Source organism: Somniosus microcephalus, chromosome 8 (assembly GCF_052327205.1).
Source record: "Somniosus microcephalus isolate GS21.2 chromosome 8, FLI_Smic_1.0, whole genome shotgun sequence".
NCBI classification, from domain to species: Eukaryota; Metazoa; Chordata; class Chondrichthyes; order Squaliformes; family Somniosidae; genus Somniosus; species Somniosus microcephalus.
The window spans coordinates 158428544-158455504 of NC_140994.1; the positions used below are offsets into that span (position 1 = coordinate 158428544).

Consider the following 26961-nt stretch of genomic DNA (forward strand, 5'->3'; position numbering starts at 1 on the left):
CTCCCCTGCTCTTTACCCATAGCCCTGCAAGTTTCCAACTCCCTTTTGAAAGTTACTATTGAATCTGCTTTCATCACCCTTTTAGGCAGTGCATTCCAGATCATAAAAACTCACTGCGTAAATTTTTTTTTCCTCATGTTGCTTTTGGTTCTTTTGCCAATTACCTTAAATCTGTGTCCTCTCCTTACCGACCCTTCTGCCATTGGAAACAAGTTCTCCTTATTTGCTCTATCAAAACTCTTCATGATTTTGAACGCCATTGTTAAATCCCCCCTTAACCTTTTCTGCTCTAAGAGGACAATCCCAGCTTCTCTCGTCTCTTCGCATAACTGAAATTCCGCATCCCTGGTACCATTCTAGTTAATCTCCTCTTCACCCTCTCTGAGGCCTTCACATCCTTCCTAAAGTGTGGTGCCCAGAATTGGCTACAATACTCCAGCTGGAGGTGAAGGTTTGGCATAACTTCCTTGCTTTTGTATTCTGTGCCTTCTATTTATAAAGCCTTCTCATCTTGTTATGTCTCTAAACATTCAGTAAATTGTCACCTGTTAGTGGATTTACACAAGATTTCAGAGTGATAACTTCTCATCTGACACTGGTTTGGTTTTAACAAATCAGCATGGCAATTTGTTTCTGTTCCCATTTCAGTATGAAGCACTACATGTTTTATAATGAAAGTTTGAGGTGAGTGGAACTTCCCAAAGGAGGTATTTATTGTTGTAACTGCTATGCATAGATTGGAATCTCAGTGCTGTGAATTAAATATGTTTCCATTCTAGGTATCTAGTGCCAACATTGAACATTTCCAGGTTGCAGATGGCAAGTTACAGAGTAAATCTCTCTATATCTGCACAAATACTGTGCCTTAGCCGTAACCACAATCTTAGAAGAGCAGACCCTACTGCACCAGTGGGAATTTTTTCATTTTCCACACCAGCCATCTTTGAGCTCTGAGTGAAATTGTCAATTTGAGCTGACTTTAGTTAGAGTATGATTTCTCCCACATCTGTTCTGATGCGATGGCATCAAAGGCTGACAAACTGGTTGTGGACCATTGCAGTTGCCTAATATGAAGCAATAAAGTTGGCAACGGTCTGGGGTGAGCCTGAAGTGATAGTCTGCTGATGGTTGTTGTTTTACTTGTATGCTGAAGCCAAGTATGATATAATAGCTACCCTCTCCACTGATGTTTCAGTATTTATATTAGGAATAAATGTGAATCCCTCCAGCATGATTGCCATCAGGAGTGTGTGTCTGTACTACAAGTTGCCCTGCTGCTCTAATCACTGTTCAGGGCTGCTTCAGGAGGGCCAAGGGCTTTAATTGCTGTACAGACCTACCTTTAGGACGTAGGTGCAGATGTGTTCATGAAGACTGTGTGTGGACATATCCTGTGGCAGGGCAGGACATAACATGAATGAAGTACCCACCAGAATATTGTCCTAGCATATACTAAAGCTACAAAGACTACTGGAAGCAGCATCTTTAACTAGTTAGACTGACCACTGTGACCCTTTATCTGGTAGACCTGTCATGTGGTTTTTCCAAGCTTGCCACCATAGCAAAATCAAGGGGCCAGTGAAAGAATATTTGGAGGGGCCACTGAATGGAATCCTGATGCTTTTTGAAGCTGAGGTTGTTTCCTTGGATTGTGTTCAAGATTCTCGTTCTTGTGTCTATGATGTTGGTGCTAGAATCTCGCTGACCAGTATCTCTGAAAAGTTTTTCCTGCAGTGACGAATAATACTATTACAGCAGTCGTGTGGCACATCTCCTGCGGTGCATATTCTTGAAAGGAACATTGTGAATAATTGGAGACGCAGTTTCTTCCAGGCCAGTGTATGCTTTTGCCCCGCAGCATTACTGTACAACCTACTTAAGAATTGAAATGTCACCGTGATTTAAAATTCTCCCTGTTCCCAAGCAGCACCTGTTCACAGGTAGCTCGTGTTTATGTGCTAGTCGACAACATTTGTGATTATACAATGGAAAGTAATAAAATGAGGAAGCATTCAATGTTTCTTCAAGGTCAAAAACTATTCAGTAAATTTGTGTTTTCATGAATGTGTCTCACTGTTCAAATAAAACAACATAAGTGATTTAGAAACACACACAAAATGGGAAGTAATTGTACAGCCGACACTGTAGGCTATTTGTGTACTCTGCAGGTGTGTGTGAACAACTAATATTACTCCTAATTGAAAAGTTTGAATTCACTTTTTTTTATTAAAAGCTAGATAACTTCCATGGTGCAACTTTTAGTTGGTCTGGTGTCTTGTTATATCAATGAACTGACTCCAAGGGTTTATGCCGCCTTGCACGGTAACACGTTAATTTGTAACTAAACTCAAACTGTGGTGCTAAAAGTTTCTCATGAAAATGCAGAGTTCTGCAGAGACTTTCCTCTGCAGGGTGGGTTTGTTGTGTGTGACTGTGAGATGGTGACCATTTATGTGAAGTGGGATGGTGGGACTAATTCTTTAATCCTATTTCTGAACCAAAAAAAAATCATCTAGGAGCTATGTCTGTTTGTGTCACTGAATACATGTTAATTAAGATTTGGGTCAATTATTGCAAGGCCAAAGCTGTGCTAACCCATTTTCAGACAGGGGTGATGCTATTTATTTTTACAGTGTTCCTCTCCGCCACAAATTAGCCTGAGGCTCAGGACCCCAGAGCTGTTGCAGACTGCTTAACGCAGTCAAGTTTGTTCTGTAATTTTTGTAGCCAATTAATGTACCATGTACATGCCAGTTTCCGCTTTATATCATTAATTATAGCTGTATAGGCTATTATTACTTGTTTAAAAAGTTTATTTGTGATTTTTATTTTGGTGCGTAGGGCGGGTTGCTTGTGCTGGCCCTTGAGAGTATTTACTTAAATTAAAGTTGTGAACCTGAAAAATAGATACCTTTGTATTGGGTTCAAATCATCCTGCATGCATATATCCCTGTTGCTTCAAGACTTTGGGGGCGAGAGAAAAGATCAATCAAAGGTTCCTAGTGGTGTAACAGCCTTTACATCTACTCGCATCCTATTGGCACAAAACCTGTGCTGGAGAGGACAAACTTTCCCACTGAATGGTGCTTGCAGTTCCAAGTGCATTTTGCAGTGAAGTCTGTGTTCTCTTCAGAGTGATCGTCCTATGAGAGCTGACCTGAGCTCAATGTTCACAGTTTTGTAAGAACTAGGGATGTGCATGCAATTGAAGAACATGAGTAATGATCAATGGGCTGCATTTTACTCTTGTACATTATGGCCCCAGCTTTAACCCAACCCTATGAGGTGCTCCCCCAGTCGTTTCTGCAAAGCTGGTGGAAGTCTGCTGTTACTCGTGTGGGGACTCTTGAGATGCTTGTGGCTGATGACCTCTGGGTACTCGACTACAGTACCTCAGCTGCTGCCAGGGCAGTCTGGCCCAGCTGGCTTTCTGGCACGATGGTTGGTAGTGGCTGAGGGCGTGGCGAGGAAGCAGACGCACTGACATCCTGTGAGAGGGCAACATCTGTTGCTCCCACTGTGCCACTGTCACTCCTGTGGGGCTGGGGCTCATCACTTCCACTGATCTACCGGAGATGAGTGACACTTTGAAAGCCCTATCCATTTACTCCACCAATCTCTGCAAGGCAGATGTCTGTCTCTCTGAGGCGGAGCACAGGCTTAAGCCCAGAGGCTGCTTGGCAACTGTTTTGAGAAGCTGCCAAAGCTGCAAAGCCTGTGAACATGGACCCCTGTTGTGAGGGCCTGGCTGCAGTATCCCTGGAGATGGCTACATGCTTCAAGGTCGACTGCAGAGTGCTGATAGCATATGAGAAAGCACCACATAGAAGAAAATCCTCCTATGTGCATTCAGCTATGGAAGTTAAACTCCTTGGCAGGCCTTCCAATACCTAATATAACTGTGAAGCAAGCAGTTTTCTTCTCATTGCTGGGCCCCTGAAGTCCTCATTTCTGTCCTCAACAGAGCTGGGATCCTTCAGATTATCTGGTCATTTAATCTCATTGCTGTTTGTATTTTCCAGCAAATTGACTGCAAAATTGACTACATTTCAAAAGTATTTAATTGGCTGTAAATCAATTTGGGACGTCCTGAGGTCATGAAAGGTGCTATATAAATGATTCCTTTATGGTCAGATTGAGTAATGGTGCATCTTCAGTAAGGCTGCCCTCTTAGTCCTGACGTGGCACAGGGCATCGTCATCTTCAGCGCCTGGAATGAAAGAAAGGGACAAGAGAGAGCAGAGAGAGATGAGTCACTGGTAACAGAAGCTGCAGTTTGTCAGGCAGAGTGTGTAGGGTGAGATAGAAGCAAGAAGGGAAAAGGAGGATAAGGTGCGACAAAATCCTGCACATTGTTGCCTTCACCAGGAAAGCGTGTGCAGGCGGGATCGGTATCTGCTGGTCGTGGGCTCCTCCCACACGTGCACAACATTCTCTGCAAGAAAGAAGGGACTGTGTTAGTGACAGCCTTGTGAGGTGTACCTGTCATGATCGAATAGTGTGGATGTTGTGTGCAAGAAGTGAGGTGTGGGGAAGTGAGGGTTGCAATAGCAGTGTAAGTATGAGATGCAATGTGTGTGAGTAGGAGGTGGAGTGAAGTGGTTCAGTGATTGTAGGAGAGTGAAGGGAAGTGGGAGAAGGGAACACAGGAATTGCTAGACCAAAAAAGACCAAACTCCATCTACTGTAGTTAGTTTTTTTTACCATACTGGTAGTCGCATGATACAAAGATAATAGCATTGTTGATCACAGCAATCAATCTCTATCAATTAGTCTACAACAGACCCAGACATAACGCAAGGGAAACCCCTTCGGGAACCATAGATCCAAAGTCACCTGTTCCTTCCAAGCATGCTACACTTACCACATGTCATGTCTCAATTACTCATGTACTGTATCCCAAAATGTTATTTTCTGAAAGAAATCTATCTAATTTGCATTTAAATGAATCGATACTAACTGCTTCCACCATCTCTCCACGTGGCCTGTTCCATAGATTGACCACTTGCTCATTGAAATACTGTTTTGAATTGACTGCCTCCGCCCCCTTCAAACACAGGCCACGTCCTCTGGTTCTACTGTCTGGAGAAGGTGAAATAGCTTATCATGGTCCACATTATCCAGTCCTTTTTAAAAATCCAAAAAATCAGCAATCGTATCACCTATTGCCCTTCTCTTTTCCAGTCAGAGCAAGCTCAATTTACATAATAGCTCCTCACAATCCAATCCCTCCATCATCTCAATCATTCTGGTTGTTCGTTTCTATGTCCTTTCAAAAGCTGCAATATCCTTCTTGTACTGTGGCGACCAGAACTGCACACAGTACTCTAAGTGCAGTCGCACCAATGATTTATAAAGTGGCAGAATTACCTCACTATTTTGACTCAATATTGACTGTTTAATGCATCCCAACATCTGATTTGCTTTACTCCCTGCCACTGAGCTTCAATTTATTGTCAATCGGGACCCCAAGATTCTCTCTTTTCCATGAACATTATTTTCTTTCCATTTAAGTAATAGTCCCTTCCTGGATTTTTTGAGCAGTGTGGCTGCAAGTGGTGGAGGTGAGAGGTAAGATTCTTACCTTAAAAAATCTGGTGAGGTCATTGAACATTTATTGCCGTGTCCTGGGAGCTAAGCTCCTGGCATTAACCTTCTCTGAAACCTCTTCCCACTGGCGACAGAGGTGTTTCCTGGAGAGCTTTCCACCCCCACCCGAGGGGAACGGGATTCTCCTCCTGTCAACAGCCTCCAAAGATGCATCTGAGAACCTGTGTTCCTGTCAGTAACTCTTCTAGGCATATTAAACCTTTCACAGCATTTCTCTGCTGCCCTCTGCCAGAGTGCACTTTCCCTTTAAGAGGTGCTGGCTGCCTTTAAGTTGCATCAGTGAAGCCTGATTGCCCAAAACAGGCACGCAACCAATGAAGAGCTGGGGTGGCGCTGGCTGCATACCCGACAGCACCAATTTAACATGGTCTCTGCAACCACGTGAACAGGTGCATGTAGCCCAGCCCCTGCCTGCACATTTTCAGATGTGATTGAATTTCTAAGCCAGTGTATCTCCTGACTTACCATGAGTAGAACCACAGGAGATTTGCTTGTGTATGTGTATAATATATGGTTTCACCTATTTATATTGCTGATAATGCTGAATCAGTCAATAACTGCAGCTGTGTTACTGTACTTGATTCTGCTAATGAGTGCCTAATACTAGATTTAACTCTTTAGATGATTTTAGTATCTCCTAAATTAATTATGGATGGATTTTGAATTCCAGCCCAAATCTCTCTGACATTCTGATAAAACTCTTCAAAGTAGGCAGTAGACATATTTCCAGTCATTTCTGTTCTAATTGAGTGTTTTATTGAAAATCCGCATAAACTTAAAATGCTTGCCATTTGCCACTCGTGTGGCATTATGTGATAGAAGACATCCTCTTGACAAGAACAAACCTTTCCACTTTTAAAAACAAAACTTGTGTATTTTACTGATCTTTCTACTGCCAGTAAATTATAATATTTTGATAAAGAATATCATTTTGGAAATTAAAGCTGGTCTCCTCTGCCTGTTGACCATAAGAATCTTAATGTGGAATGTATCTGGGCAAATTCAACCCAGTTCCTAGTGATCATGGGTCCACACCGCATAACTCAGAAAGGCCATGGGTTGGCTGGTGTGGGAAATGGAAAATGTTATACTGGTGCACTAAGGAGTTATTTTTTAATGTTGGGGCTGAATCACATTGTTGGGCAGTTTTACTTTACTAAGTTCTGGTCACCACACTTTAGGAAGGATGTGAAGGCACTTGAGAGGGTGCAGAGGAGCTTTACCAGAATGGTTCCAGGGATGGGGGATCTTAGCTACAAGGACAGGTTGGAGAAGCTGGATTTGTTTTCATTAGAGCAAAGGAGGTTGAGGGGTGATTTGATAGAGCTGTACAAGATTATGACGGGTTTGGATAGACTGGACGGGGAAAGGCTGTTCCCACTAGTTGATGATACAAGGACTAGGGGACTCGGATTTAAGGTTTTGGGCAAGAGATACAGGGGGGACGTGAGGAAAAGCAGCGAGTGGTGAGGACCTGGAACTCGCTGCCGACGGAAGTGGAGACGCTCAATGATTTCAAAGGGAGACTGGATAGGCACTTGAGGGAAATAAACTTGCAGGGCTACGGGGATAGAGCGGGGGAATGGGACTGACTGGATTGCTCTACAGAGAGCTGGCACGGACTCGATGGGCCGAATGGCCTCCTTCTGTGCCGGTATGACTCTATGACTAACTGTGAAGTATTTGATGCTGACACTAAGTGCTTGAAATATTAAATGTTCCATTTTGCAGTGCATGCACCCCTCACTTAGAGCAGCAAAAAATGTACCCAAAAGAAAGCCTGAAAGTTTCTATTGTAACTGTCATATAAAGTTACTCCCGGATGTAAAACACCTGCTTCAAGCAGTGACTTCTCCATTGAGATGTGTTGGAGGATTTAAAGATGGGTGTATGATGCCACAACCAGAAACTGCTACAGAATTAAGGCTTGACAGAAAGCGTAACCAAGTCTCCGCTTCTGGAAGTCAGCAATGTATGTTTGAATTTCTTGACAACAACATGAGCAGTAATTTCCGGGAGACAGTAGTGTTGAGGTAGTGTGTGGACTTTTTTAAGAACCATAGGTGGAGGAGCCCACTGAAGCTGAGAAGATCATATAAATTGGATGATGCTAAACATGATATTGAAAAGCCTGTAGCAGGAAGGGAAGGTGAATGCATAGAGGCCAACAGGGCCCACAGTGTAATGAAAGTTCTCTAGTATACTCTTCCAGAATCTCAGCTAAACGTCAAGGCTGGCAGGATGCAATCTGTATAATCAATTCTGTGATTCCATATAAACACACTTTTCAAAATGCATGTATATTAAAATATGCTAGTTACAGTATGGAGAAAAGCTGTTATCATTTCAAAATCAAATGGCAGGAATATGCAGTACAGAATCAGCAGATGCCATTAGTGGTGAGAAAAAGAACTAGCTACATACTCTGATGTCAAAAGACTACCGAGCGCTTGGTCTGAGTATAAAACAAGGCTTTAATCAACTGTTTCACAACCATGAGATTTCTAGTTACATCACTAGTTCCTGGTTACAGAAACATCCTGAGCAAGCTGGGCCCACGCCTGAGTATTATACTCCTTGGACGGCGCCACCAGCTGGCCGCCCAGTGTTACTTCATGAGTCATGATAAGATTCGTGACACTCAGTAAAGTAAATGATAAGCCCCGTTACACTGCCATTGGTAGTGGCGGGAATCATGGACAGAAAATAGGAATGGGCTTTTTTTTTATTCCGGTGATGAAAAATGACTTGGGAAGAGAATTGAGCCAGTGACTAACATGGAAACTGAAGGTAATTTCAGCAGATTGATAATTAAAATACCACTTCATTAAATTAGAAATGCACATTCTGAAATTTCCCCTTTTCTTTGAATGAAATGTCAACTATCAAATTGCATACATTAAAAAAAAACTAAAGTTGTGCTGCAGCTATATATAGAATAATTTCCACCACTTCGTCCCATATCATTCCTTGCACTATACGATGACCTGCAGCTGCTTAAGTGAAATCGCACTTTCACTGATTGAAATATTTCAGTTGACTGAATAGAAAGAAGTTTCTTTTTCTTTTTCCATCTAGGGTTCTTTCGGTCTCCTCTACATTGGGGAGACCAAACACAGTTTGGGTGACCGCTTTGCGGAACACCTCCATTCAGTCTGTAAGCGTGACGCCGAGCTTCCAGTCGCCTGTCACTTTAATTCTCCGCTCCACTCCCATTCTGTCCTCGGCCTCTTGCACTGTTCCAACGAAGCTCAACGTAAGCTCGAGGAACAGCACCTCATCTTTCGATTAGGCACTTTACAGCCTTCTGGACTCAACATTGAGTTAAACTATTTCAGACCATAACCTCAGCTCCCATGTTTTCTTTTCTCACGCATGGCAGCTGTTGATCATTCTGCCATTGTCATTTACACCAAATCTAGAGACATCTTTTGTTTCTTAACTTGTCCCATTACCATCTCCTTTTGCCTTGCACCACCATCCCTTTTGTCTTTCAATCTCTCCTGCCTTCCATCCTATCACAGACCTTCCCTTTGTTCTTTCCTCCCCTCCCACCTTTCCCTACCCCTATATTTGCTAAAATTATCTGTTACTTCTCCAACTTTTTCCAGTTCTGACGAAGGGTCATCAACCTGAAACGTTAACTCTGTTTCTCTCTCCTCGATGCTGCCTGACCTGCTGAGTGTTTCCAGCATTTTCTGTTGTTGTTAAAGATTCTTTAGGTCTTGTTTTTACATTAAAAGAGTGGGAAATTAAATCTTAATTTCAGTTACCCAAATTGTAGAATCAGATATTACCAATAATTATCTTTTTATTACTGTAAGCATATGCCCAAGTGCTACCTGGCTCCCTGCTCATTCCTAAGTCTCTGGCCACCTATTCCTTCCTACACCAAGTTCCCAGCCTCCTCCCAAATCTAATCTTCCTGGTTCTTGCAGTCCTCGAGCCCAGTTTCAGTTTCTCCCTCACTTCTTTGAGTGTTGCAGCGTTTTGTATTGTGGTTGTAACCCTGCAAATTTCCCTATTGCTGCTTCTGTTACTGGAAAGTTTTACTCCAATTAAAGTGCTTTTGATGTCTCACTGTACCTGTTACTAGTTCTAGTTTGAAAATCTTGGTTTTGATATATATTTGTTTAGTTTAATTTTGAGAACAATATATCAAATGATTAAATCAGCACAGGAATCTGTGGCTCAGTCTGAATTCCATTCCCCATCCTGTAGAATACTGACTTTCCCCAGCCTCTGTTAGAGTTGCTCATGTGTGCAAGTTACACAAAGGCAAGGTTCAGAGTAATCGTTCAAACGCATCTTTCATTGACCTGAAAGAGAGTGTGTTGTGGCTCCAGGTAATCACAGTGTTTTTAAATTGCTTTTATGTTGGTGTCTGATTTCTTTAATTCTGTAATTTCATGGTCAAAATTCACCACCACTAGTGAAATCTTGTCTGTGAAAACCTGTCACAATTCCAGTTGGCATTAACTTTCCCTTCCTGCCCATTTCTGTTTTAAAAATGCCAGTAGTGCTTAGATTACATCTGTTCTTCTTATGTTGCACCTTGCAGAGCGACGACAGTCCCAGCCCAAAACGCCGGCGTCTCTCTCATTCTGTCCTTGAGATCCAGAGTGCATCTCCTCCCCAGACGCCACCAATGCGACCATGGGAAATAACAGTGAATAGGCGGCCTCCCTCAGCCCCTTTCAACCAGCGACGATTCTCAGGGGAACGGTGCAACACACCAGCACATCACAGGAGAAGGTGAGTGCCATATTGGAGGTAGACCTCCAGCTTCTCAGGGCATGTACAGTTTGCTTGCAGGCCTGGCTAGTAGTGGGGAGGGGGAGTTGATAGTGGTATTTTCTATCCATGTCCAAACATGAGAGCACTAAATTTCTTCTCCAGATTTTACAGGCAAGCTCCTTGGAAGATATGGTACTTTCCTTCTGAAGTTTGCTATCTTGGTTTGATAAATTCCGGCGTGTAGCTGAGGAGGGAGGATCCTGCTCTCTGTGGTTGCCCTGTTCTAGTATTGGGTGCAACATTCTGATGCATTACCGTTTCAAAATAGTGAGTGGGTTCTTGAAGTCTGCCTGTAGTTGCAAGGAATTAGAATGTAGTTCAAGAACATCTAAAATTGGCTTATTAGTATTTATTCTATTGAGTTTTGACATTACATAATAATGCTTTGTGGAGAAGGAGACTATTGGTCCATCTATCCTATCCTTCCAAATCTCTCCCATTTGCTTACCATGATTCTGGAACTAATTGCCTCATATCTCCATTTCTAACAGGAATACATCTGGTTCTTTTTTTAAATCTGCCATGGTTTTCTGTTCCATCACCCCATTATTAATCTTTTTACAAATCTATCACTCTCTTACTTCTTTTGATATCCTTAATTTTAAATGGTGTCCCCTAGCCCTCAAATCCTGTTCCCAACAGAACTTTCCTGGACCCATATTCTCCATACCAGTGAAAATTTAAAAAGATCAAGGGCTAAAAATTCAGTTAGGGGCGCCCAGCTCGCCTGGGCGCCGGAATTACCGCTGCGCGCGGAGCCACTTGTGCCATCGGGATATTCAGTTTCAGCGCCCCAAGTGGAAGGCGGCCGCCAAACAAGGGTTTCGGCGCCCCACTTGGGGCGCTGAAACTGAATATCGGCGCGCAAAGTGCCGCAGCGCCACCCGCTGCGGCACGGCAGGCTGCGGTACTGCAGGCCTTCCTCCCACTGTTAAGGGGGAGGTGCCTGCAACAGCGCGATCCCCGCTCATGAGTGCCGGCAAATGAGCCCGGCACCAAGGAGAAGTGCCGGGCTCTCGGGAAACAGCCGGCAATGCCGCGGGGGGGGGGGGGGGGGGGTTGTAGGAGGCCGGGGACGGAGGTGCGGGCAGGCGGCCGCCGAAAAAGCGGCCAGCCGCCCCTCCACCTTAACTCGCCCCACTACCGCCACAGGTAGGCCCCTGTGTACCGGTCGCTGTTTGCGGCCGGCGCGGAGGAGGCGGGCGCAACCAAATATGGCTAGCGGGGCGCTGCGCACACCGATGACGTCATCGGCGGTGGCGCAGCGCTACAGGCTAACGCCGCCATTAGCGCCCCGCTAAATATCGCGGTGGTTGTGGCCAGAGGCACAAAAGCCCTCTTTGGGCGCAAACTGGTGGCGCAGGCCACTGAATTTCTAGGCCCAAGTATTCTTTCATTCTTGCACCCAGAGTAGTTTATCTTTACTCATAACACAGTTCAGGAATCAGCTTCATAGTTCTCCTCAGAACACCTTCAATAATGGTAAAATAAAAACAGAAAATGCTGGAAATACTGAGCAGGTCAGGCAGCATCTGTGGAGAGAGAAACAGAGTTAACGTTTCAGGTCGATGACCCTTCGTCAGAACTGGAAAAAGATGGAGATCGAACAGGTTTTTAAGCAAGTGCAGGGGCAGGGAAAGAGGGGAGGGGAGGAAAGAACAAAAGGGAAGGTCTGTGATAGGATGGAAGGCAGGAGAGATTAAGAAACATTAAGAGATGGTGCAAGGCAAAAGGAGATGGTAATGGGACAAGTTAAGAAACAAAAGATGGCTCTAGATGAAGTGTAAATGGCACTGGCAGAAGGAGAGACAGCTGCCATGTGGGAGAGAGAAAAAAAATATATAAATAAAATAAACAGAAAAAAAAAGATAGGGACAGAGGTTATGGTCTGAAATTGTTGAACTCTATGTTGAGTCCAGAGGGCTGTAAAGTGCCTAATCGAAAGATGAGGTGCTGTTCCTCGAGCTTACGTTGAGCTTCAGTGGAACAGTGCAAGAGGCCAAGGACGGTGAGGTCTGAGTGGGAGTGGAGCGGAGAATTGAAGTGACAGGCGACTGGAAGCTCGGGGTCACCCTTGCGGACTGAACGGAGGTGTTCCGCAAAGCGGTCACCCAGTCTGTGTTTGAGCTCCCCAATGTAGAGGAGACCTCATCGTGAGCAGCGAATACAGTATACTAAATTGCAAGAAGTACAAGTAAATCGCTGTTTCACCTGGAAGGAGTGTTTGAGGCCCTGGACCGTGGGAAGGGGGGAGGTAAAAGGGCAGGTGTTGCATCTCCTGCGCTTGCACGGGAAGGTGCCGGGTGTAGGGGAAGGGGTGTTGGGGGTGATAGAGGAGTGGACCAGGGTGTCGCGGAGGGAGCAGTCCCTTCAGAATGCTGAACGGGGAGGTGAGGGAAAATGTGTTTGGTGGTGGGATCACGCTGGAGGTGGCGGAAATGGCGGAGGATGATCCGTTGAAAGTGGAGGCTGGTGGGGTGAAAGGTGAGGACAAGGGGAACCCTATCGTGGTTCCGGGAAGGAGGGGAAGAGGTGAGAGCAGAAGTGCGGGAAATAGAACGGACACGGTCAAGGGCCGTGTCAACCACAGTGGAGGGGCATCCTCGGTTAAGGAAAAAGGAAGACATGTCGGAAGCACTGGTATGGAAGGTGGCATCGTCAGAGCAGATGCGGTGGAGACAGAGAAACTGGGAGAATGGAATAGAGTCCTTACAGGAGGCGGGGTGGGAGGAAGTGTAGTCCAGGTAGCTGTGGGAGTCAGTGGGCTTGTAGTGAATGTTTATCAATAGCCTATCCCCAGAGATGGAGACAGAGAAGTTGAGGAAGGGAAGAGTTGGAGATGGACCATGTGAAGGTGTGGGAAGGGTGGAAATTGGAAGCAAAGTGAATGAAATTTTCTAGTTCAGGGCGAGAGCAGGAAACGGCACTGATACAGTCCTCAATGTACCGGAAAAAGAGGTGAGGGAGGGGACCTGAGTCGGACTGGAACAAAGAATGTTCCACAAATCCCATGCGGGTTCCCATAGCAACACCTTTAATTTGATGGAAGTGAGTGGAGTCAAAGGAGAAGTTGTTCAATGTGAGAACAAGTTCAGCCAGGCGGAGGAGGGTGGTGGTGGATGGGGACTGGCTGGGCCTCTGATCAAGGAAGATGCGGAGCACCCTCAGGCCATCCTGGTGGGGGGTGGAGGTGTAGAGGGATTGGACGTTCAATAATGCTACATCTTTCCTGTAATATGTAGACTCCCAGATGCAGCCTCACCAACTTCAACATTAAGTAAGTCACACCCTCAGCTATGTATCCCAACATTGAATTGACAGCTTTAATGGTCGGCCTATCCACCAATACCCTCCCACATTTTTTTCCTACTCTGTTATCTCAATCACATTTCCATTTAATATGTAATCTATATTCTCGTTTCTTCTACCTAATTTCATGACATACACTCATCCATGTTGAGCTCCATCTGCCATCTCTTTGCGCATTGGCCTAGCCTGCCCAGATCCCTTTGGATTATCACACATTGGTTGGCATCAGTATGCACTGCACCCAATTTGATGTCACCACAAATTTGGATACTTTGGCCAATGTTCCATCCTTTAAGTCATTTATAAAAATTACAAATCGCAATGGCCCATACACTAACCCCTGTCGGAATCCACTGGCAACTAGTTTCCACCTATCTATGTTTAGTCTATCTTTCAGTCTTGCATTAGTCCCGCCGAATACTTTGCCATCAATTCTATAGGCACACACCCTATGAATCACTCTGTTATGTAGGTCAGTGTCAAATTTTTTCATAAAATTCAGGTAGCTAAAATCTACTTCTATCTGTAACTTCCTCAGTGAATTGCAGTAAATTGGTGAGATACAACCTGTCCCTTCTGGGTGGGTCACTAGTCAGACTACTTCTAGAGGATACTGTATGATATTCCTCATCAGTCTCGAACACTTGCCCTACAATGGTGGTAATTTGAGGATTCATCCCTTGTCCTTTTTTTAAAGATGGTGTTATATATGCTACTTTCTACTTCATTCTGATAACTGCTTCCAATGAGTTTGAAAGATGTAAGTGTGGAGATTTGCGATCTCCTGAGCCAACTCCATCTGCACTGTTGGTTGGAAATTGTCAGAGCCAGGAGCTTTGTTTACCTTCAGCTTCCTATGCCTTCCCCTGAGGTCCAGAGGGGGTCCTATTTTGCTCTTTCCTTTATACTCTGCTCTCAACGTAGGTGTCGCCTCCCCCACCCCCCACCCTATGAGAAAAACACTTCCTTGTTCCCAGACATCACCTCCCCCAACGCCCAAATGGAGCATATCGTCTGGGTTGATCGGTCCGTTCTGTAATTAAGAAGTGCTGCATTATAGGAGGTGCCACCTTCCAGCTGAGATTTTAAATCGAGGCTTTGCCTGTTCAGGTGGTCATAAAAGATCTCATGGCGCTATTCAAAGAAAGCAGCTAAGATTTCCTGGAGTCCTGGCCAGCATTCAGTTTTCAACCAAAAGCACAAAATCAGATTCATGGTCATTTTTCTCATTCGCTGTTTATGGGACCTTGCTGCACAGAATTGGCTGCCACCTTGGCCTCCATGACGGCGACTACACTTCATTTAATTTATTGGCTGTGAAGTACTTTGTCATGTCCTGAGAATGTGAAAGGTGCTATATAAATGCAAGTTCTTTTTGCTTCTGATATATTTAAAAGAATGCTTCGTAATAATCCTTTTATATTTTTCACTATATTTCTATCATTCCCTACTTGTGTCTCATCAACTCCGTAGCCTTCTCACATACCACAGAAATGTTGTTGGGAACTTATATGAATGACACTCTGCTACCAGCTGCAATATATAATATTTTTGTCATGCATGACGCTGACCAACCTTCCCACCTCCTTCCCACTCCTTACAGCAGGAACATATCTACTGATGGTACTCTGACCATTACATAGAAACAGGAGTAGGCCATTCAGCCCCTCGAGCCTGTTCCGCCATTCGATGAGATCATGGCTGATCTTCAACCTAACTCCATGGACCAGAAATTCGGGTCGGAGGCTTCCCGCGGGTGCAAGCCCCCGACCTGCACTTACCTAGCGCGCCTGCCGTTGTGTTGTGGGCCCGCGTGGGATTCTGATCCTGGGCCTCCTCCAGCTGCCGGCGCGCAGTGCTTGCGTATCCCAGGGGTGCAGTTAGTTCGAAGCATCCCCTGGGATCACGTGGACCATGGAGAGCCAATCGTAGCAGGGAATCTCCATTCATAAATTTGACAGGAAGAGCTGTCAAATCTATGAATAGAGATCGGCCCCAAAACCTAACTAAAACTTCAACTACATTTTTTTTTTAATTCACATTTTTAAAATAACTATAAATTACATAAAATAACTATTTTAAACAATAAGAGTTTTTAATGGGGCTAAAAATAAACTTACCTTTCTTTAAAATATTAAAAAATAATAAACCTGTGGGGAAAAAATGTTTTAATTTTTCTTAATTCACCACTTACCTTGTTAAAAGCAGGCATTGCAACTGCTTTTTAAACGCGCAGCTGCTAGGGACGTACCCTCCTGGAGAAACCTGTATATAAAAAAAAAAATCAGATGTTCCAGGCATACACGCTGCCTCTCTGGCGCACGCGGTTGACCTCCGAACTCCTTTCTTCAAGGGAACGGAAGTTCTGGTTTCCAGCGCATGCGCAGTGCATGCATGAAACCGGCACTTTCATTGGCCCTACGCGTGAGTACACAGCGCGTACTCGCCCATGGGGACCCGAATTTCTGGTCCCATATATCCGCCTTTGGCCCATATCCCTTAATACTTCTGGTTAACAGAAAGCTATCAAACTCCGATTTAAAATTAACAATTGATCGAGCATCTTTTAATATTCCTTTGCCTGTGACTTTCAGGTGCCATGTTGTTTTCCTATTTTCTATGCAGAGGTTCATTGCGGAGCAGGAGCTAGAGGCTGTAAGTGCTTGCACCCCCTTTGTCTACAATTCGAAACAGTGGTACACCGATGCTATTCTATACAATACTAATCAGCTGCTTGACTGATCCCTTTCCTGGAAAGTAAAAATAAATGTCCACTTCCAAACAAGCAGCGCAAAGCAAAATCTCATTCTAAACGGGGGAACAACCCAATTCTCAGCTATCCACAGATATGTATGTACATGCATACATATATTTCATTCTCCATTTCAGCTCTCATTCCTCTCTCCTGAATTCACTGCCCTTCTATACTCACTAAACCTATCCCTCCATGTAAACTCTCCTACTTGTACTTCCCTCGACCTCACCATCTCCTGTGCCCTTGCTACTTCACTGTCTTGATTGCCAACAAGGCAATCTCTGGCCACCCCCTGTATTCCTCACTACCCATATTGCCATACCTCCTTCAACCTCACTTTTTCTCTGTCCGCACTGGAAAAAACACTTGCACTCTTGTAATCCATAGTGCTAGCCAAGGCTTCCGGCAGCACCTCCCAAACCCGCGACCTCTACCACCTAGAAGGACAAGGGCAGCAGGCGCATGGGAACACCACCACCTCCAAGTTCCTCTCCAAGTCACACACCATCCTGACTTGGAAATATATCGCTGTTCCTTCATCGTCGCTGGGTCAAAATCCTGGAACTCCTTCCCTAACAGCACTGTGGGAGTACCTTCACACCACACTGCAGTGGTTCAAGAAGGCGGCTCACCACCATCTTCTCAAGGGCAACTGGGGATGGGCAATAAATGCTGGCCTTGCCAGCGACGCCCACATCCCATAAACGAATACATTTTTTAGCCTTTGGCCCTCTATTTGCCATGATACCTCTGCAGTTGTTAATTTGCTCAATCGCCCCCTCACCTCCATGTTTGTTGCCTTGTCCCCAGCAAAATCAATCTCCTATCCCAGTTGTTTTACTGGTACGCTTCCATTGTTGCTTCCTTGAGTCCGTGAAGCACAAATTTGTGTACCTGGTGCACAACTGGCTTAGCCATCCATTGCTAGATCTGGCTTGACCATGTCGAGCTCTACCAGGCTTCACTGTCCTCTGCCAAAATGACTCCATACTGTAGGATCGTTCTGAAAGGCTGCTTTTCTCCACTACCAACTGCCTCTATAAATTCCTCTCCCCTGCCCCCTCCACCCTCGCCTCTAACAACAAATGCAAGAGGAGTTTATTGACTTCTTTGTCTCCAAGACAGAGACCATACATCCAACTACCAACTTAGACAAACCTCTCCCTAACCTTATCCCCACCCTAGTCCTGAATACACACACTCTTGTTCTCTTACTTTCCCCCCCCCCCACCCCCACTTTTCTACCTATCTTTCTCTGTCTCCCTCTCCCTACTCTACCTGCTGTCTTCAAGTTCATCACATCCACAAGACATGCATCCTAATCCTTAGACTCCATTCGCAATAAACCTCTGAACACCAAATTCCTCTTCCTGGTCCCTTTTAGAGGTTCCTCTCCTCTACTTTTCAAAACTATCATCATCCCACTCCTCAAAAAACCCACTCTTGACCCCTGTCCTCGTTCACTTCTGTCTTTCGTTCACTACTGTCTTTCCTTTCCTTTCCAAGTACCTTGAATGTATGTTAGGAGGTGAGCCACACTTCGCTGAGTTCCCACCCAGGTGATGAAGGTGCACTGAAGGTTGGGGAGATGTCTTCTCTTGTTCGTGATGGTTATTGCCCAACACTTATGTGACCTGCATGTTACATTATCCAGGTCTGGCTTCAAGCTAGAATGGGCTGCTTCATTACAGGAGTTGTTGTGAATGGAGCTGAACACTGTGGGAATCATCAGTGAAATGTCCCCCGCAACAGCAATAACGATTTGCATTTATATAGTGCATTTAACATAGTAAAACATTTTAAGGCACGTCACAGGAGCGAAATCAGACAAAAATTGACACCGAGCCAAAGAAGACGACACTAGGATAGGTGAGCAATTTGACAGCGAGCTACATAAAGAGATATTAGGACAGGTGACCAAAAAGCTTGGTCAAAGAGGTGGGCTTTAAGGAGAAGGAGGAAATTCCAAAGTTTATGTCTAGACAGATGAATGTACGGCTGCCATTGTTGGCGTGAAGGAAATGGGGTATGGACAAGAGGCCAGAGTTGAAGGAATGCAGAATTTTTGGAAGGTTGTAGAGCTGGAGGAGGTAACAGAGATAGGGACCTTAACCTTTCTGCTTCTTTGGTTTGGTGTCAGTTTTCCGTGTGTGTCTGTGATGCTCCGTGGAACATTTATCTACATTAAAGTTGTTCTATAAATGGAAGTTGTTGTTGTAGTATATATGAATGCATAAAATGGCTTGTCCTGAACCAGTAATGAATGTCCTGGCATTTGAATTTACTTTCAGTTCCATATTCCATGATAACACTGGCTGGACATTAATGGTTTCTGTCTGTAGGTGATGGTGGTTTTTAAGAACATACATTTTTTTAACATGCTGTAAGTAGCCCCCTTCTGTTTTGCTAGTCAGATTGCTCATTCGAATCAATGAAGTATACATTTTGGGTCTGCTTACTTAATCAAGAGTATTCTGAATTCTGGTACTTCACGGCTGTTCCTCTGTTGAAATCACCCAATATTTGCACTGAATCTGGCAATATATGTTTAAGTAATAGAGGAATTGTGCCACGGTACCATCTATTTGATAAATTTTATCATCACACATTCAGAGGAAATAAAGTAAATCAATTTTATTGCTTTGATGGAGATGTCTATGACACTGCAAAGCACCTACACAGCTACCAGTCTGACACTGAAAACTGGATTATGTTTCAATGTGTTTCTATGGTGCAAACCATTTGTGTCATGGGAAAAATTCAATATTGAATTTATCCTCTTCAAAAGAAAGACCTTCATAGCTTCCTGAGAACTTGGTTCTGGATTGTTATTTTTCCGGCAATCTTTACTGTTTTTAACATAGGGGAGGTAGGAAAATAATCACAAAAAGGAAAGTAGATAGGTGCATGATGTCTCTATAGCTCACTAAAGAAGTGCAGGCTGAATGGACAGTTTAAAAATATATTTTATACATATCTAATCTAATCAGCAGTCAAGAGGAGTGCACATAGTCTCTTCATTCTGCTGATTACCTCCATCGTGCCCATCATTGGGGAAAATGATCTTGCCGAAAGGGTAAGAAATGGCAGGAGAATTTTGTATGAGTTGAAGTATCTTGAGATCTTGAGGGTGAAGGATGGGAGGCCAGCCAAGAGACCATTGAAATAGTAAAGTCTGGAGGTGACAAAGGCATGGATGGGGGGTTTCAGTAGCAGCTGGCTGCGCCAGGACCAGAGGCAGGCAATGTTATAGATGGGGAAGTAGGCGGTCTTTGTGGTGGAGAGTGTATGGGGTTGGAAACTAAGCTTGGGAGCGAATAGAACGCAGAGGTTGAAAACAATTTCATCCTGAGGTGGTGGTAGCGGAGGGAGATGGAATCAATGTCAGTGGTTCAGAGTTTGTTGTGGGGGCACAGATGATGGCTTCCATTTTACCAGGGTTAAGTTGGAGGAAATTGCGGTTCATCCAAGACTGGATGCTGGAAAAGCAGTCTGGTAACACAGGCAGTGGAGAGGTCGAGAGAGGTGCAAAAGGCATCTCTTTATTGCAAAAGGCATCTTTTCTTGCAAAAGGCATCTCTTTCAGGGACTCTCAAAAGTAACTCTAGTTAGGAAGCAGTGCTTGGCTGTTCCAACATAATAGGTCTTGGAATGGTGAATGCTGAGGTGGAGCTGAGCCAGGGCAAGGTACTTTGCCAGAGAGAGCGAAAAATCAAAAAAGGAGCCTTCGCTCTCTCCCCGCTCTCACCTCACCCCACGCTTTTATGGTTGGTTGGAACCTAGTTGCTTCCCTTCCCTCTAATGTAGCTAAGAACTAATGTGTGGTTTAGAGTTTCATTGGGGAGGGGGAAAATGTAAGTGGTGAATATTGAGTTGGAGAGACTCATGGACTGAATTTATCAAACTGAGATAGCATTTAGTCCTCAGCTGGACCCAGCTCCAGGATTCAAATCCTAATTTGCCTTTTGACAACTCTCATTTTACCCCTACTATCTTTCATGTGAAGTTGCCAATCTCTTCGCTGAGATATTCAGTGTCAGTTGCTTAGTTAAAAGAAAGAAATTAAAATTAGCAGGGGTTGTGTGTCTGGTTGTACTTTCACAGCAACAGTGGGGGTTTGGAAATATCTAGTCACCTGCCCATCGTAACCAGAGTCTAAGGGGACATAAAGGGAAGAGAAAAAGGGGATCAATGCAGATAAATAAATAAACTTCAAAATGAGGATGTGAAAATTGTCTAGATTTGGTGTATATTTTTAAATCTTTTCTCTTTACAGTTTCAATCTTTTTACATTCTTGCCGGTTTGTTGCAGTCCTCCTGCGCGACGCCAGTGGGGTAGGCGTGACAGGCCTTTGCATAATCCCATCAACCAGGATGAAAACTACCACCATCCTCCATTTTCACAGCAACTGCCTATAGATGAAAACCGATCTTACAATCACACAAACCTATCACCACGTATGCTTCACCCTGCTGCACATCCTCCGCAGCAAAATCCTGTCATGGTGGATCTCCACGAACAGGTTAGAGTCATTTACCACCTTGTCAGATAAATGATGCTCTGTCCTTCAGCTACTTTCTGAATTAACTGGGTGTCACTGGTGCTAGAATTAGCACCATTGTGAGTTTGCCAACTAAAAATACACAATTTAAGTGCCTTAAATTAATTTGGTTTAATGTGGAATAGCAGCCGACCGCTGCATGTTAACACCCACCCTGTTGTGTGGCCCTGTTTCCTTGAGCGTGTAAAAGACACTATGGATGAGTCAGAAAGGAGGCTGACAGATGGGAATGGAGTTGGTTGAGAGGGCTGACGCCTGATGGTCCAAAAGGGGCCCCGAACAGTTCAGGTCCTCCTTCTCCTGGGTTTCCCCTACCTCACGACTACTAGACCCTGCTTTCCCCTGCCAGACTCTGGTCCTCTCCCACTCCCCACTTTTAGATCCTGTGATCCACTCTGTGTGCATAAATTCTTAGACTACATTCTCAGTGCTCCCTTACTTCAGGACCACCCCCAATATACCTCCGTCTCCAGTTCTCCCAGATTCCAGGACTTGTCACGGTGTTCCCAGATCCTCAAACCCCCAAAATAATGTTGGGTCCTGAGACCCCCCCCCTCCCCCCATCCCAGTACTGCTAAACCCCAAGGCCCCCTCCTAGTGCTCCCATATCCCACCCCTTCGTGCTGATAAATCAGTGACTCTGGTAACGCTGCTCAGCATAACACCCCTGTTCTTATAAAAACCTCTGGTTCAAAATGAGCAGCACCTCAGTAGATCTGTGCGTGTGTGTTCCAGTTGCACAAAGTCTTGCAGCCCTAATTCATCAGTTTATTCCCAATCATAGGGGAAGGGGTGACTGACTTTCTTTATTCCCGAGGATGGGATTGGTTTGCAACTGAGGGTATTTCATCTTGCTGGGAAAATGATTCACGATGTGGTGACCTAAACCAAAGGGTAATAAATAGTAAGACATTGGCTACCTAGTGCCCATACTGTGAAGTAATACTTTGTGCTGAACTGGGTTGTGCTAATGAATTCTTGTGCAACTGCAGCCTATTCATGCCTAAGTACTCTTGTATCAATACTTTTAAATAAACTCATTTTAAAAAGCTGTACAGTTTGTAAATTGGCCAAATTATTGAGATTCTTAGCTAGCCAGTTCAGACATGAAATCTTACTTGCTCCATATGATAGGAACTGTTTAATTAATTTATCCAGATGTATAGACAAACATGAATAGAATGTGCCTGCTGTTAGTGTACTTCAGCAATGATTTCTTAAAATTCTATTTGCAGTCCTGTTGTGAGTAATAATTCTTCCATTTTTTTTATTCCAGATGCATCAAGGAACAGTCCCTGTGTCCTACACTGTAACCACAGTAACGGCACATGGTTTCCCACTCCATGCAGGGCAACATATCCCAGGGTGCAACACGCAACAGGTCCCAGCATGCTCAGTAATGTTCAGTGGACAGCACTACCCGGTCTGCTGCGTTCCACCGCCTGTGAGTTTTGCAACTTAAGATGTGGCATGTTAATCCAGTATTCTTTGGCTGACAAAATTCTTGCGGTCTCTAAAATATTCTTTAGTATCCGAGCAGCTTCTCTAACGTCAACAAAGTTTCATATGGTCACATTTTTAATTATAATAAATTTGATGGTAATGAATTCACAGGTGCACATCCATCTAAACTCAGCATCCATCTAAACTCAGCATCCATCTTGCACCAGAGGAGCCCCATAGGAGCTGAAACCCAGCGTTTAAGTTCCAGCTTCTTGTTCATTGTGACTTCAGTAATTTTTGAGTAACAGTTTGAAGGATGCATAGATATTTTCACAATCATGTTCAAAAGTTAAGAACATTTTTACTTTTTCCGGTCCTTCTTTAAATATAAACAGGGTTTGTTTAATGGTGTACAATCGTTGTTAAATTCTAGAGGGATATTTCATTGCAAAAGTCTTCAGAAATGCAGACGGATTGTTTCTCAGAAACTGAAATAAAATAGTCTGTACTCATGATTTAAAAAAAATTCAACTCAGTCTTCAATTTGCTGGAAGATTGTTCAACATCTTTGCTTATTGTCTTGTAAGGAATACTCCAGGACACTCCTTTTGTGTTTTTAACCTTGCATGGATTTTATAATGCTATATCAATAAATCAACTGATTATTTTGTAGATTTCATATTTGATTGACAGTTGAGACACTTGAACCCACTTTAAACATGTTAGCATTGTGGTGATGTCTCCACTCAGTGTTTGCACTCAGTAATGTGTTAACATTGTGCTAAATTGAGTGCTTCAGTTTAGACGGTACATCCAGTGCACATGCCACTCACCCAACCAAAGAACGAGGAGCAAAAATACATTTTAACAGCTGTTTAGCTACCGCAGCAATGTCCTCTGCATGTGGATTTCAGTCACGACTAGGAAGTGAGTTCAGTACAATCCCATACCCCAGCTTGCTGCTTCATGACAGGATAATCGAATATTTCAATTTATGTGATTGGCACAGCCCTTCCTACCTGTAGTATTTTAAAACTGCCTCAGAAAATGAAATTTAAAAATGTAGTTAACTGTGCCACATTGTTTTAGATAATTTTAACAGTATAAAATAATTTAACTGTTGCCTCTTTAGGAAAAGTAGCAGTGTAACGAAAGTCTTTGCATGAGCAGGGGTATAAATATACCATTTTAATTTTCCTTCTCTTTCTACCCGCCACCCCATTTGTTTTTGCTTAAGCAGATTGGGGATATATTTTGCTTTATTTTCTTCAATTGTGAAATAAATGTCACTAGGTTTTGTGGAGAATCTCCAGCATTTAAATGATCTGTCAGATTCTGAACCTACTGAAGAAACACCTGTAGGGGGAGCATGTCTTGAGGTTCATGTTCCCATTTAAAGGAGCATTCCTGACCCCATCTCGTGTCTAGCAGTAGAAATTGATATTTATGTTATAATGCTAAGAACTAGAAACTATACGGGCCATTTTTGCTGTAGAAATAACGGTGAGGCCAACAGCGCTCACTGTTTAAGTGTAAATCGGACAGCAACTAATGGCGACCGCACGTGCAGTTATACGCGGAAATTTGGAAATTCCTGTCCGAGTTGCCCTGCTCCTCCAGAAGCTGTGCGAGAATGGTATCTGACCGAGAGACTAGGCATAGAAATAAATGGAAATGGCGTGAAGTTGTGGTACTTGTGTGATAGATATATATACCCACTAAACTTGCCAGAAAAAGTTAGGGGTAGTCCATTCCGGTATAAGTAAATTTTTAATAGTGTGATAAGTTTTAATTGCTGCCAAACAACATCTCTGGCACTGAAAATTAACTTTTTAAAGTGTGGAGTCTCATTCCTTCAGATATTAATTATTGTTGGAGTTTTTTTTTTTAACTTTTAACTTTTTTTTGTTTCTATCATTCTTTCCCTCAATTTTTCTTTCTGTACCTAATTTTACATTGAATTTAATATTCTAATTTACACTTCCTGGTTCAGCCTCTGCGCTGCTCATTAATGATTCTTTAATCAGATTGGTTAAGGAGATACCCGGTTGCTTGCCCGTTCACACAGGTCTCAGATCCCCTGTAGAGGGCACTGCACCTTTTTGGCTCTTTGATTTACATTAAGTTCTAGTGCAAAATCTCATAGGAAGTCTGCCGCCATTCATTCACCGCTGAGAGCAAAATCCGGCCCTATATGTTTAGAATCTAGGAAAAGGAGTTCCTTTGCGAATGGATTATTTTCCATGGTGTCGGTCATTTCTCCAGTGAAATGAGGACGAACTCTGGTCGTGTACACATTTTATATTCAGTTACTCTATGTGGAATACAGGTCTGTATGAAAAGGTTGTGGATTGAAAGACTATGGCCTAGAAATTCAGTTGGGCCCCGTTTGGGGCGCCAAGCTCGCCTGGGCGCCGGAATTACCGCTGCAAGCGGAGCCACTTGCGCCATCCCGATACTCAGTTTCAGCGCCCCAAACGGAAGCGGGCCGCTACTCGAGGCTCCCCGCGCCCCACTTGGGGCGCTCACACTGAATATCGCCGCGCTAAGGGCCACACGCTGCGGCACGGCACGCTGCGGTACTGCAGGCCTTCCTCCCACTACCACCACAGGTAGGCCCTGTGAACCGGTCGCGATTTGCGACCGGCGTTAAAGAGGCGGGCGCGACCAAATATGGTGATCGGAGCGGGGCGCTGCGCACACCGATGACGTCATCGGTGGCGGCGCAGGGCTACAGGCTAACGCCGCCATTAGCGCCCCGCTAAATATCACGGGAGGTGTGGCCAGTGGCGCTAAAGCCACTAAGTACCCCCTTTGGGCGCTAACTGGTGGCGCAGCCCACTGAATTTCTAGGCCTAACTGTTTCCCAATGGTTGAGTTTAGCCAGTGAGTAAGTGAACCACACAGACCCAGGAAGGTCCCAGGTTTGATCCTCGGTATGTGCCAAGTTTGCCGTCTCAGGCAGAACAGCAGTATGGGCACTAGTATTCGCCTTGGTTGGGCAGACAGTCATCCAAACTTCCCATGCCAGGCTATTCAGCAATCTCTGCTGAAATTGTGTCCATGTGAACATCAGGTTGAGGACAGGATTAGACTTGGCTGTGATACTCTCTGCAGTTGAATAGCATACTGACTCGCTATCGAGGTTCACACGAGAACAATACTCACTTGGGGGTGATAAAGGTAACTGGCACCTGTAGGACACCAATGCAGCAAAGAGACAAAAACATTTTTTTTTTAAATGGCCGAACAGCTCTTTCTCACTTGAATAACAATGAAAGCATTTTGATCAACAACCAATATCAATCTATAACAAGTATAATTTCTGTTTTCCTGCATGTTAATTGTTACATATAATCTGTTTCATATCATCTGTCTCTCTGAAATGATATGGAAGTGAGCTGCTCAGTATATATTGTGAATTGCATTGTAAATCTCTCAACACCTGGTCTTTAGATAACCAAAGCATGTAAATTTTCAAAATTCCTAGAAATTGAATAGCCTGAGTGCATCCGTTACTGTTATCCATCGAGTGCCATTTGTTGTTCTTCCAGGGATCGTCCTCTACGCCTTGTAAATGTCTCTCTCTTGTTTTTCAGCTGATTCATGCGTGCACAATGCAGCATCTGCCAGTCTCTTACCAAGCCTTCCCTCCACTTATCTCCAGTGAACATTTTATACTACACCCTCCCCATCTGCCACCCCACCAGCATCCCCACCTTCCTCCCTTGGGCCAGTTTGTTCCAATCCAGCCACAGCACCCACGACTGGTAAGTAAAACATTTAAAGAAAAAAAGGCCTAAACCTAAAGCCAAATTAGTCAGTGAAACCACTGTCTGTAATTTAAGTAATGCTGTGAAAGGCAATAATAATGGTTCACCTATCTTTTTTTTCCCCATTGAAAATCTTATGGGGGAAAAATTTGGTTGTTTGTGCCACCCATTAGCGCCTAAAGAGGCCGACAAGTGGGGCGCTAACCAACTAGCGCCCGGGCGCAGCGAACCCTGCGCCTCTCCCCATATTGAGTGGATATTTAGCGCCAGCGCTAAACCGTAGCGCCCGCTCACTGGCGCACGCAGATCATGACGGCATTTCAGTGTGCAACGCCTTTGGGGTGCCCTGGACCAGAAATTCATTGGCACCCCCCTCCGTTCCGCCTGGCGCTAATAAGGACAGCTTACCTGGAACGTTTCCCAGTCGCTGTCGGGATGGGGGTGGTGTTCTATAAAGGGGACTGTTGTGGTATAAAAGCGGCAGCCATTTTTGGACCACAACTTCTTAGAGAGATACAGAGAGTTGCTCAGCTGCACACAGAGAGCCCTTTCTACACTGAGCCAGCGCTGGCAGAAGAACTTCAGCCTTCTGACCATCACCTTGCTGCTGGTGAGCATCTCAAACGGGATAACTTTCTGTGCACACTTAATATGGGGGCTGCATTGGATGGGAACGTCCTGCTGCTGAATCATCTTGACCGGGCACAGAGAC

At 44.3% G+C, this 26961-nt stretch overlaps 1 protein-coding gene across 6 annotated transcripts in view; it reads left to right on the forward strand.

Moving 5' to 3' along the window:
• rnf44 (ring finger protein 44) overlaps window positions 1-26961 on the forward strand; it is a 151636-nt gene that overhangs the window by 97202 nt on the left and 27473 nt on the right. For 5 of the 6 annotated variants that reach the window (XM_085995274.1, XM_085995271.1, XM_085995273.1 and 2 more), the window contains 4 exons: window positions 10172-10365; window positions 20748-20994; window positions 22310-22477; window positions 26076-26246. In XM_085995274.1, the coding sequence (XP_085851400.1) occupies window positions 10172-10365; window positions 20748-20994; window positions 22310-22477; window positions 26076-26246 (780 nt within the window). The remainder of the gene's footprint in view (window positions 1-10171; window positions 10366-20747; window positions 20995-22309; window positions 22478-26075; window positions 26247-26961) is intronic. The other variant, XM_085995272.1, reaches the window with a different exon arrangement.